At 46.6% G+C, this 13544-nt stretch overlaps 1 protein-coding gene across 1 annotated transcript; it reads left to right on the forward strand.

Annotated features, from left to right (window-relative positions):
• Positions 1 to 355: 355 nt before the first annotated feature.
• On the forward strand, positions 356 to 13288 carry LOC107119862 (sulfotransferase family cytosolic 2B member 1-like). Its single transcript, XM_015422477.1, has 7 exons — positions 356 to 369; positions 3211 to 3356; positions 5495 to 5703; positions 9428 to 9554; positions 10784 to 10878; positions 12511 to 12691; positions 13179 to 13288. The coding sequence occupies exons 1-7, from the start codon at positions 356 to 358 to the stop codon at positions 13286 to 13288; spliced, it is 882 nt and encodes a 293-aa protein (XP_015277963.1).
• Positions 13289 to 13544: the final 256 nt, after the last annotated feature.

Consider the following 13544-nt stretch of genomic DNA (forward strand, 5'->3'; position numbering starts at 1 on the left):
ACACAGAGTGTTGGACTGGATGGGCCATTGGCCTGATCCAACACTGGCTTCTCTTATGTTCTTAACAGAATTTATTCTGGTCCAGTATCGACTGCTTTTATGCCTCGAGCTGTCAGCACCCCATTGGAGTCTGGAGATCTCCCAGTATTACAAACAATCTCCAGTGGACAGTGGACTCTATGGCACTGTACCCTGATGAGGTCTCTCCCCTCCCCAAACCTAGTCCTCCCCAGGCTCCACCCCTCCAAATCTCCAGGTATTTCCCAACCTATTCCCCCTCCCCTGGCTGACAGCACAGAGGCTAAGTGGGAAAAGAAACAAAGATCAGAAGCCTTTGGAAAGGGAAAAGAGGGACATGTCGAATTCCAGGTGAGTGGGGGAATCAGTTTGGGGGGGTTAATGTTACACATTTATTATGAGATTTGGGACAGTTGGATGCCCTCTATTTAACAGAGTTGCTTTGTATTATACCCAGCCTTCCATAAAACCCGGGTGATGCCCTCTAGATAACAAAAAGAGACTTCATTTCGGAAAGAAGCTTTTAAAAATTATTTTTGCAGACGTACGATGTCCGATAATCATCCACTTTCTAGGGAGCATTCTCCACCGCCCAGGATAGTTTCCAGGGAGTAATCTCCACTGTACAGGTTAGCCCGACTGAAAAGCAGATTGAGTGAAAATTTGATCCGGCTGCAGTCGAACCTGTGGGGAACCGTTTCCTGATTCCTAATTCGAAAGGAATGGTGTGAGGTGTGCGTGGTGTGCATCACGGGGAGGGGGGAAATGTGATTTCACTATCTTTTCATTTGCACCAATCTCCTCCCCTCATTTTATAATTGTTGACCCTTATCAGAAGCTAGAGGGGATAAGGCTGAGGAGTACAGTCAACCCCTGGCATCTCCAGTTTAAAAGGAGGAGGAGGAGATTGGATTTTTGCCCCACCGTTCTCTACCCGAAGGAGTCTCAGAGCAGCTTACAGTCCCTTTCCCCTTCCCTTCCCCACACCTACCCTGTGAGGTAGGTGGGGCTGAGAGAGCTCTCTCGAGAACTGCTCATGAGAGAACAGCTTTGAAAGGACTTGTGACTGACCCACGGTCACACCAGCAGCTGCATGGGGAGAAGTGGGGAATCCAACCCGCTTCTCCCAGATTAGAGTCCACACTCCTCACCACTACACCAAACTGGCAGTTGACAAAACTGACTTTGATAAACCAGTAGTGTGACACTGTACAAGGCAGTTCTGTGGGGCTCTTGCTAAGAGGAGAGGCCGTGGCTCAGTGGCGGAGCATCCACTTTGCATGCTGAAGGTCCCCAGTTCAATTCCTGGCATCTCCAGATTCAGGTTCAGGTATAAGGTGATGTGAAAGACCCCGGGGGAGCTCCTGCATTTCAAAGCCGGCAATACTGCTCATGATAGACAGAGGGTGTGACTCAATCTAAAGCAGTTTTTCATGTGTTTTCAAGTGACTTGTGTTTCAGTCCCAATGGGGAGAAAGGGAACTGGAGTTAATTGCAACTCACACATCGCTTTGATTCCAGGATGATGTTAAAGCTCAATCTTATACATATTTATTCAGAAGTCAGGCTAACCTGTACAGTGGAGATGACTCCCTGGAAAGTGGATGATTACAGGACATTGTACAACTGCAAAAATTATTTTTAAAAGCCACACCAGTTTGGGCACAAAAGTGGAATAAAATGTTGCAGCAGAACAGAATGACGGAATCAGCCACCTTAGGGGCATAATGGAGGAGGAGGAGGAGACTGGATTTATACCTCACCCTTCACTACCCAAAGGAGTCTCAGAGCGGCTTACAATCTCCTTTCCCTTCCCCTCCCCACAACAGACACCCTGTGAGGTAGGTGGGGCTGAGCGAGCTCTGAGAGAACTGCTCTTGAGAGAACAGCTCAGAAAGAACTTGTAACTGACCCAAGGTCACACCAGTGGCTGCATGTGGAGGAGTGGGGAATCAAACCCGGTTCTCCCAGATTAGAGTCCACACTCCTAACCACTACACCAAACTGGCTCTGAAGAACTTCCTCCTGCCATCGGTCAGCCCTCACTGGTTTATTATTATTATTTATTATTTGTTTAATTTGTATCCCTCCCTCTCCACCGTAGCAGGCTCAGGGTGGCTTACAGAAAATATATATATATATGTATATATGTATGTATATTTTAAACAACAAGATATGTTAAAATGCAGAAAATTGAATTAAAACCACAACATATAAAATTTTAAATGTTAAGGACCATAGGTAAAGGTAAAGGTTTCCCTTGCTCGAAAGCCAGTCGAATCTGACTCTATGGTTGCGGTGCTCTTCTCCGTTTCCAAGCCAAAGAGCCAGCGCTGTCCGAAGACGTTTCCGTGGTCATGTGGCCGGCATGACTAAACACCGAGGCGCACGGAACACTGTTACCTTCCCACCGAAGGGGTACCTATTTATCTACTTGCAGGGATATTGAATCCCTTTTGTGCCAACATTTTTATCAGCGGCAAAGTTGGTTGGATCCTACCCGATATTCCGAGATATGCATAGAAACAAATTGGTAGCCCCAAACTCTAATCAAACCAGAGTAAAAGACGCCTGCTCCTTGGGAGGAAAGCGATGGCGAACCTAAATAGCATGATAAAAAGTAGAGACATCACCCTGCCAACAAAAGTCCGCATGGTCAAAGCAATGGTATTCCCAGTAGTCATGTATGGCTGCGAGAGTTGGACTATAAGGAAGGCCGAGCGCCGAAGAATAGATTCTTTTGAACTATGGTGCTGGAGAAGACTCTTGAGAGTCCCTTGGACTGCAAAAAGATCAAATCAGTCAATCCTAAAAGAAATCAACCCTGACTGTTCCCTGGAAGGCCAGATAATGAAACTGAAGCTCAAATACTTTGGCCACCAAATGAGAAGGGAGCACTCCCTGGAGAAGACCCTGATGCTGGGAAAGATTGAAGGTCAAAGAAGACGGGGACGGCAAAGGATGAGATGGTTAGACAGTGTCATCGATGCAACGAACATGAAATTGAGCCAACTTCAGAGGACGGCAGAAGACAGGAGGGCCTGGCGGGAGATGATCCATGGGGTCGCGAAGAGTCGGACTCGACTGGGCGACTGAACAACAACAACAAAAAATAATAACAATTAAAACTTAGGAAAAACCGCCCAGATGCATCCTCATAATTTTTCCTTCTTGGTCTCTGTCTCTTTCCAGTTTTACAATGCCATCAGTGGAATATTTAAGCTACAAAGGAGTCCCATTCCCCCACGTGGCTGTTACGGAGGAATCTCTTGATCAAATGGAAAATGAATTCCGGTTTCTGAATGATGATGTAGCTATTGTCACTTACCCCAAATCAGGTAGGAACAAAAGTGAATGGAATGGTAATTGCTTGTGATGCTCACGTAGCGAAAGGCAATCACTGTCTACTGAAGTTGCATTTATAAAGTTACTGGGTGAGGAACAGCAGTGCTAACTGTTGACCTTTTCATGAAATAATGTTAGGATTTGTTTACTTGTGCCATGGGCTTCTCTGGACTTGTTAATGATTGCAAAATTACCTCTGATGGGCAGAGTTCACATTTCCCTAGTGAAATTACTCCAAGAAGGGTATCAGGAAAGCATGCCTGAAACTCCATGGAATAATTGTTGTCACATTCACTGGGTGTAATTTATGAATGTCTTGATATATGCATTTTATAAGACCTGCATATTGGGCTGGATCGGGACACAACTGGCAAACTCAGTGGTTTTCCCCTTTCCACTGCAGAACCCATCCCCCCCCCACATCATTCATCAGGGTTCCTATCCCCCCAGGAGCCAATATTTCAGTTTGGTGTGGCTGTTAGGAGCACGGACTCTAATCTGGGAGAGCCAGGTTGGATTCCCCACACCTCCACATGCAGCAGCTGGTGTGACCTTGGGTCAGTCACAAGTCCTTTCAGAGATGTTCTCTCACCAGCAGTTCTCTAGAGAGCTCTCTCAGCCCCACCTACCTCACAGGGTGTCTGTTCTGGGGAGGGGCAGGGAAGGGAAAGGAGATTGTAAAGCGCTCTGAGACTCCTTCGGGTAGTGAAGGGCAGGGTATAAATCCAATCTCCTCCTCCTCCTGTCCTCCTCCTCCTCCTTTTTGGACAATAGTGGTCTGAAGTGGGAAGGGAGGCAGGAAAGTTCTATTCCACTGATGGGAAATCCTGTCTGGATCCATCTCACTATTTACATAGGAAATGAAGTTTTGATTAATCAGGGGGAAATATTCAGAGGCATTGTCCAGAATCCATAATCTGTAGGAGATTCCACATCACCACCCTTCTGTTTTGATTCACAGTGCATTATATGCTTTGTAGCCTTCCAAGACATAAGATGTTTGATTCTACTCTGTAGCACTGGTTGGTGTAAGAAATCCCTTCTAATGGGACAATAAACTACATTGGAGACAGAACAAGATAAATATTGGTAAATTGTAAAGGGAACCAACCACAGTTCTTACAGAGATTTCACTCATCTCCTCCCACATTCTAAACATTGGGGAACAAATTATTGGGGAGTGGGGTGGCAAAAACAAGCAAAGATTGCTGAGGTTTTTTAACTCACTTCCTTGGGACAATTTGCAATGGTGTTCCAAGATGTGGTGACCTCAACAGTATTGACATGCAGAGTTTTGCCACCTTGCGAAATAATAATAATCTTTCAATTTATTGATCGCTCAGTCCTTGCAGAGCTGCCGGCTCTGAGCGATTTACAGTTACTCATGTGTAGACATGGGACTAACAATGATGGGGGTAAGGGAGGACAACATATATCATTTTAAAATCACACACACTTCGCAGTCGACAGGGAGTTTGGTCAGCTGTAAGAATCAGACATGTCCTGGCAGCATTCTTTAGTCGGCGTTGCTTGATGTCGTCAGCATTTTCTCGGTCGCAGCGCACCACTGCCACCGTCTGCCTGGAATGGCCCATTGCAGGCTTTTCTTTGAAGCTGTGTAGCTCTCTCTCCGCTTTCGAGCTTACACGCGGACCTTCCGTTTGTCAGCTAACACTTTCCCACGGGGGGGGGGGTTAAAACCTTGCCCATTCTCAGAGAAAGGATTGATTCCGAGTGACTTCTGCATAGTGAACAGGCTTTAAATCCAGGGAATCATGTTGCTAGACTATCTAGTTGTTCCAACTATATGATCCAGTTCTCATGTTTCTATCACTGCATGGGCAAGGAGCAATGTTCCCTCTAAGCTGTGGAGTCTTGTGAGCAAAAATTCTGTTTTGTGAGCTACTGGCATTAAAGATGTGAGTGAGCGATTTGGGTACTCCATAAATTAGTTTGCTCTGGAGCCATCCTTCCTGAGCTAAGACAAAGGTGTGTGAGCTGGAGGTTAAGGAGCTGTGAGCTGGCTCGCACTGACTCAGCTTAGAGGGAACACTGGTGAGGAGTATACCCAACAGGAAGAAGTCAGCTTGGAAAGAAGAGGCAATCTCATGACTGGTGGACTCTCTCCTAGGTACCATTTGGATGTCAGAAATCTTGGGCTTGATCAGGCAGAAAGGGGACCCTGCATGGACACACAGTTTACCCATGTGGGACCGGAGTCCTTGGATTGAGACCAGCCTAGGCTTGAAGATAGCCTTGAGAAGTCCTCCACCCAGGGTATTATGTAGTCACGTCCAGTTTCAGCTTTTCCCAAAGTCCTTCCTGCAATCCAATGCCAAGGTAAGCAATGAGCAATTTGACCTGAGCCCATTCCACACACAGAGAGGCTCTCCGGAGTGCACAGCTGACCTGGGACACACTTGACTTACTCCTGATTTTCTTGGCAGTCGATCCACAAGCGTTGGAATCGGTTTGGGCTGGGTTTTTTGTCAGGACCCACAGTCAAACAACGGAGCACATGCTTCCAAGAAAGATTTTGCTTTATTGTTAGTACTATGGTTGCAATAACATGGTCACTGTTAGGAATGACGAGCAAGGAACAAGCATACAATGATATAGAAGATTCAAGAGGTTCCCCACCACCACCTGTGGGCCAATCGCCCCGTTTCCCATGGGCGGGAAAGACCGATGACCCAACCAATCCAAGGCTGAGAAAGGAAACTAGTCTCACGGTTAATTAAAGTGGAGACACTACACAGGCATGAATACAAGGTCAGAGATAACAAGGGGAGAAGCGAGATGGAAGGAATGTGGCACCAACTTGTACACAGGTCAGGCAGGCAAACTCTAGGCTAATAAACAATATGGCAGCATAGCTGACATTCTCCCACATGTCTGCCCTCCCTCTGAATTCTCACAGTTGTGGAGTTAGTTTCTTTTCTTACACATGTGCCTTAAAGAATCAGGATTTTCAAGGGAAGGTCCTAGATCCAGAGGAGTTAGCCGTCTTAGTCTGTTGCTACAAAATAGTAAAAAGCCCAGTGGCACCTTTAAGACTAACAAACTTTCTTGTAGCATAAGCTTTTGAGAAACACAGTTCTCTTTTTCAGATGCATCTGACGAAGAGAGCTGTGTTTCTCAAAAGCTTATGCTATGATAAAGTCAGGGTTGCCAAGCCTGGACTTATCTGCCGGCGGGGGACTTTGGGTTCGCTCTCAGTGTGTGTGCGCGCGCAAAGCACGCACGTGCGCCGCATGCACATAACTTCCTTGTGATGTCATGACGCTGGGCACGCTGGGGGCGGGGCACAGCCATTTGAGGGGAAAACACAGCCCCCAGCGTGCCCGGCGTCATGACGTCACAGGGAAGTGACGTGCACGCGGGGGTGGGGTTTCCCTCGGGGCCCGATTCCGCGGGGGCGGAAATCGGGCCTCCAAAGCGGGGGGAAATCTGCCCCCCGGGGGGATTTGGCAGCCCTAGATAAAGTTTGTAAGTCTTAAAGGTGCTACTGGGCTTTTTACTATAAGGGAGGGTCCTGTGGTCATTGGGGGTCATCATCAATGGCATCACAGGCCCTGACCTGGATAGCCCAGGCAAGCCTGATCTTGTCAGATTTCAGAAGCTAAGCAGGGTCAATGCTGGCAAGTACTTGGATGGGAGACCTCCTCAAGATACCAGCAGTCGGGAGGCAGGGGCAGGCTCTATTCAGCCACCTCTCTGAATATCCTCCAGGCCCCCAGTAGGGGTCAGTCACCAGGGGTCAACCTGATTTCCAGGTGCAGACACACACACATATGCACACGCACACACACAAAATACCAAAAAAATAACAAAAAAAATATCAATGGTATCACAGCACACACACACCCTTTATATCAAGCATTCCATACAGTGGGCCCGTGTATATTTTAGGGGGCTTTATTCTGTCAACCAAGGGGAAACGTCTACATTTGCAAGGGGGGGGATCTAAAAAAGAAAAACAGAGGTGAAGGTTTTTTAAAAAATAAATAAAACAAAACAAAAACTGCACAATTTATTACAGCAACCCCCCCACCCACACACACACAATCTGATGATCAGGGGCAGGGGTCATTTCGTAGAAAAAGAGCTAGGGGAACTCATTAGCATAACTCATTAGCATATGCCACACCCCCTGACATCACCGGAAGTGTGTCATAAGGCCACACCTCCTGACATCACCGGAAATGTGTCATAAGGCCACACACCCCGCCCCCAATTGTCCCGGCCGCCGGTGCCGGCCTTGCAGCTCCACTGCCGAGCCCCATGAGGGGCCCGGCGGTGGACCTGCAAGGCCGGCGGGAGGGCAAGGAAGCCCCACGAAGGCCCTCCCTGGCCCCAGGCAGGCAGGGGTGGGGAGAGGAGGAAGCAACTTACCCTCCCTCTTCTCCTGCCTCCTCCTGGCTGAATGAGGTCCGGAAGCGGGGCGGCCGGAAGCAGGGGGTGGGGCTTCGTCATGTGCCCCGCCCCCCGTACCTCACCCGGGGGAACTGCGTTCCCCCGCGTTCCCCCCCGAAATGACCTCTGATCAGGGGTCATTTCCTGCAGGAGCGCACAGGAGCGGAGCTCCGACAGTAAAGCGCCCAGGGGGCGGGCACATGCAACAAGCCCCACCCCCTGCTCCCAGCAGCCCTCAGTCAGAGCAAGAAGCAGCCAGGTAAGTTGCAGAGCTGCCCCCCCAACTCCCCAGTCCAAAACAGCCCAGTGGCACCTTTAAGACCAAGTTTTATTCAGGTACAAGCTCTCCCTCCTATGCCAGGACAGATCTACACTCCCCCCCCCCCAATAGCTAGCAATCCAAAACAGCCCAGTGGAGCCTGAGCGGTGGGTGTTGCCTTCTGACACACTTCTGGTGATGTCAGGGGGTGTGGCATATGCAAACTAGTTATGCTAATGAGTTATACGAATGAGTTCCTGCCCCTCTTTTTCTATGAAATGACCCCATCTGATGATCCTATGCTGCAAAATTTCAGCTACCATTTTGGAGGCTGTACAGCAAACCCGATAATACAGGGCTTTTTTTCTGGGGGACAGTGCTGGGACGGAACTTTGACAAAATTCTTTTCAAAATGTTTTTAAAATCAGGAGCTTTCAGTATACAGATCGAAAACTTCATTTCCCCTCTTGAGAATTCTGGCACTTCTTTAAATAATAATAATAAAAAGCCCTGCCAATAAGTAATCCTTTAGCGTATAGTAGCATATGGCAGAGAAAGAAATTGCAGTAGCAGCAGCAGCAGCGGCGGCAAAACCAAAAGTGGGAATGGCAGAAGCGGAACAGCAATGGGAGGGAGGCAGCATATGAGAAGAAGGAAATGGGAGAGACAGGGAGGAATAAACGCAAGAAGGGAGCTCAGCAAAGGGGGTAGGATTTTTCCCTCCCCTTTTTGTTACTTGCGGGTCCCCCCCCCCCCACTTGTGACAAATATTAACTTTGTTTTTGCAAATAAGGAAGAGCTGGGAGGAGATGGGGATTTCCTCCAACAGATTTGTTTCAGCTCTAACTACCCCCAGGGTCAGCTGTCCAGATTATACTGGGAGTGGGCAGGAGAATTTCAGCATGAAACAGCAAGGATCCCAGCGAGGGCTGGATACCTATTTCTTCATATATTTGACATGATACTGAAAAGCACCATGGTTGAATTCACTGCTTTGAGACTCCCAGAGAGGCTTAAAAAATGCACTTGGAGTACTTTCATTTTTGATACCTCACAACCAAGGCTCCCTCTAAGCTGTGGAGTCTTGTGAGCAAAAATTCTACTTTGTGAGCTACTGGCGTTAAAGTTGGGAGCAAGCGATTTGGCCGCTGCATAAATTAGTTCACTCTGGAGCCATCCTTCCTGAGCCGAGACAAAAATGTGTGTGCTGGATGCTAAAAAAACCTCTGAGCTAGCTCACACTAACTCATTTTAGAGGGAACACTGCTCACAATAACCCCAAAAAATATGTTCCTGAGGTGGGGAAATGAGTATGGTTCGAGATTTGGTGTGTGAGAGAGAAAGAGGAGATGTCACCCTTCCTAAATAGTTTTCTTACCTCTGCCACAGATTATCTACACCTTGCGTAATCCCAAGGATGTGTTGATCTCCTTCTACTATTTTTCCATGCTCTCGAGATTATTTAAGGATCCTGGAACCCTTGAAGAGTTCATGGAAGAGTTCCTGAGTGGGAATGGTATGGAAACTGGGGGACTGGTCTTTCAGGGAACATATGAACACAGGCAAACCCTCTCTGAGCCAAGCACAGAAGCCAGTAGTCCCTAGAAGGGTATACTTATAGAAAATAGTGTTTCACTGTCAAGACTTCCCACGTGAAGTCTTGGAATCTGCTATAAGAATATCCTATGTTATAAATCAATCACATTTGTATTCCTATTTCACTGTTCCTCAGGGGAGTTCCCTTTCCTTGAACCAGGGGCCAGAGATACCTATAAAGAATATTACTTGGTGGCCATGGTTTTCCTCAGGGAATCCTGGGAAACTGGGGATTTGCTGTCAGCATTCTGAGAATGCTCTGTTTTTCTGTCACTAAAACAAATACTAAAGTGGCTACCTCATGCCATTCATGAAGGTAGCCAAATGAGGCCATCCACAGTCAAAGGTTGACAGGAGCTTGAAGGGAGAAGATATGGAGGGACCCCAAGTCAGTATTATCAGTTGTATCACACATCCTCACTAGTGGCAGAGAGAGTAACCCCTTGTCTCCTCCTGGGTTTCACATCCATTTTAGTGCCCCTCAGAATAGCCTTATTGCACTCTTAACTATGGATCCATATGTATCCAAGTGGTCACAGGCTATAGCCTCCAAAATAGGTTTAATTGGCATTGATCTGGACATCTTGGAAAATCAAGATGAGAGTTTCATATACCGGACAATCCGTAGAAGAATCTGGGACATTGAAGCCCAAATAATCCAGTCTGGTGCCGGGGAGACTTGCTCCCCCCCTTTCCCTCTGTCTCAGATATGTACCAAATAGTACGGCACAATACTTTTCTAACTTGGTGATCCCGCTGCAACGCAGAGCCTTTATGCTAGCCAGATTTAATGTTTCCCCCTCATCTTGGGTTTCAGGTTGATATAGAGGTATCCCACATCTTATTATGCTGCCCCCTCCACTCACATCTTCGATTACTTTGGATTAAGCCCATACTGCCTAGGATTAATTCCAACAATGTAATTAGGTCCCTATCACCTGAAGTTACTGCTCAAATTGCTGCATTTTTGACCAAGATCTTGACAGCAAGGAGTTATTTTAAATATTGATGTGTTTTAAGAAGGCAGGTGTAAGGATACCTGATGAAGTAATTTATTTATTGTCTTATATGCCAATAAAGGTGTTGTATTGTGTTGTATTGTAGTTCCCTTATAACTGGTCCTTTTCTCTCCCTGCTCTTCTCTCCTAGTGGCCTATGGTTCCTGGTTTGATCATGTGAAGGGTTGGATGGCGCTGAAAGGAAGGCCCAACTTTTTCTACATCACCTATGAAGAGCTGTGGCAGGTATAGTCCCAGCCTTGGCCATCTTCACGTTCATACAGTTACCTATGCTTATAATGGTGCTAGGTTTTCTCTCAAGTCAGGGCTCTTTTTGTAGAAAAAGTCCAGCAGGAACGCATTAGCATAATAGACCACACCCCACAGCAGAAACTCATTAGCATATTAGGCCACACCCCTGACAGCACAGCTCATTTGGCATATTAGGCCACACCCCCATGTTACCAGAAGTGTGCTCATCCAGCCACGCCCACCTTTTCCTTCTTATTCTGTTTACCCTGTTTGTTGTCAAAACCCAGGGCTTTTCTTGTAGCAGCAACTCCTTTGCATGTTAGGCCACACACCCCTAACGTAGCCAATCCTAATGAGTTTCTGCTGTTGGGTGTGGCCTATTATGCTAATGAGTTCCTGCTGGGCGTGGCCAACTTGGGAGCCAGCCAGAACTCCGTTCCTGTGCGTTCCTGCCCAAAAATAGCCCTGCTCAAGATATTCTGTCACCATGGATTGAGTGTCTCTGAGGATGAACAAAGTTCCTTCCTCAGAAGAGTAAAAAGTAAAAAATAAAAGGAGGAAGGATCTAAGATGGTGACCTGAGCAGGAACCTAGAAGCTATGCTCCCTGCTGCTACAATTAGAACTGTTTATCTCTCACATACAGACAAGCTTTAATAATGATAATCTGCTAAAAGGGATACTGCCCTGACTTGGGTTACCCAGGCTCTCATGATATTGTTGGATCTCATAAGCCAAGTGAGGCTGGCTCTGGTTAGCAGGAAGGATCCAAGATGGTGACCTAAGCAGTCACCTAGAAGCTATGCCGTTAATTCAGCCTCAAAGTCACACCTTCTCTAAGCTTTATGGTTAGCTCACCATACCTGTAATGACTGGTATGTCAAACTTTACTGCAAGATGGAGTCATGCTTGGGATATGGTGTTGTAGAAGAATTATGGAAAGGTGCTCTATATTTCGGATCCTGTACGTCTGACCTTTAAAGAAACTATGTTTAAAATGATTCACCAGTTCTATGTTACCCTAAACATGATGGCTAAAATGTATACATCTTGTTCAGGAGCTTCTTGGCACTATACTTTTATACCATTGGACTTCATACACATGTGGTGGCATTGCCCCAGGGCAGATCCATATTGGAATAAGATTGATACACTATTACATTTTGGGCTAGAAACTGTTTAAAAAGAAAAGGGTAAAATGGAATTCCTCTGTCCCTCCCTCTATACATGCCCTATCTGCTGTTAAATATAAGGCAGGCTCCTTAGTTTAGAATGTTATAGATCTCTACAGAGTTGCCATTATCTTGCAGCTTCCATCAGCTGTCCAGGCCAGCAAGAAGATCTGGTTATCTTTTGTTGCTCAGGAAAATGTATGTATCACAGAAACAGGGGATTTCTTTTCTCAAATGCAGCCATTGAGACTAGATCCAGGATGTTAAAGGAGATTTGTTAACCAAACATATACAAATAATATTATTGGAAAAGGTCAGTTGACTGTCAAATAGAAAGAACTGAACATCCTGGAAAATGGCACCAATTGCTGCAGTGTGCCAAATGTTAGGGTGCAGAACTCCCATTACATGAATTTACCTTCAGACTCTCTGCCATCTGCCTCTCTCATTCCCAGGACCTTCGAGGCAGCGTGGAGAAGATCTGCCACTTCCTTGGGAAAGAGCTCAATAGCCAGCAAATTGATTCCGTGGTGGAATATGCCTCTTTCCGGAAGATGAAGGAGAACAAGATGTCAAATTTCTCCCTGATACCGGATCATTTGATGGACCACAAGAGAGGGACATTTATGAGGAAAGGTAAAAGAGGAGCCTTAAGGAAGGTCTGGTGTGACTTATGTGCTTACGTGTGTGTTCATTTACTGTGTTCATGTGGCCGTCATGCAACAGAACTGTGCAATTGCAGCAGGAGCATAGGCGGAGGCTGGGTCATATGGAACTGGGTCTGTACCATGCCAGAACTAAAATGTTTGAATCAAGTCTTGAGGAGCACTCAGAAGCAGTGTTCCCTCTAAGCAGAGTTAGTGTGAGCTAGTTCACAGTTTTTTAGCCTCCGGCTCACACATTTTTATCTTAGCTCAGGAAGGATGGCTCCAGGGCAAACTAATTTATGCAGTAGCCAAATCGCTTGCTCACAACTTTAATGCCAGTAGCGCACAAAGTAGAATTTTTGCTCTAGGACTCCACAGCTTAGAGAGTGCATTGTTCAGAAGGTAATGCAAGTGGTCAAATGCTCAGTGAGGACAATATACGTTGTCCTCGTTCTTAGCCTCATGTGTTGTTTTAGGAATCTGCGGGGACTGGAAGAACCACCTAACAGTGCCACAGAACAAATACTTTGACCGGGTTTATCAGGAGAAAATGTGGGGCATGAATACTACTTTCCCGTGGGACTGAAGAAGGCCGGATCCTCGTCCTGTTCTGCATCTTCACAACGTCTCCCTTGGTGCAACCAAAAAACCAGGCCCTGTTAATGAGGAATCCAGAGTTCTTTGGATGTGATGTGGCAATAGCATGGTCAAAACAGAACCTAGTAAAGTGTACCCAAGTCTGATACCTGGAAATCTGTTCACTTTAGAGAAGTCAGAGGGAGTACAAGGAAATGTCTCAGGGGATGTACCAAGTTTAAACAGAAATTCTTTGCAAGGCTTTG

This window comes from Gekko japonicus, unplaced genomic scaffold (genome assembly GCF_001447785.1).
Source record: "Gekko japonicus isolate JY-2015 unplaced genomic scaffold, Gekko_japonicus_V1.1 scaffold1250, whole genome shotgun sequence".
In the NCBI taxonomy this organism is placed as follows: Eukaryota; Metazoa; Chordata; class Lepidosauria; order Squamata; family Gekkonidae; genus Gekko; species Gekko japonicus.

Coding starts and splice junctions, on each gene's coding strand:
- LOC107119862 (XM_015422477.1), top strand. Junction 5,704..9,427: donor TCCTGCAATCCAATGCCAAG/GTAAGCAATGAG, acceptor CCTCTGCCACAG/ATTATCTACACCTTGCGTAA. Junction 9,555..10,783: donor AGAGTTCCTGAGTGGGAATG/GTATGGAAACTG, acceptor CTTCTCTCCTAG/TGGCCTATGGTTCCTGGTTT.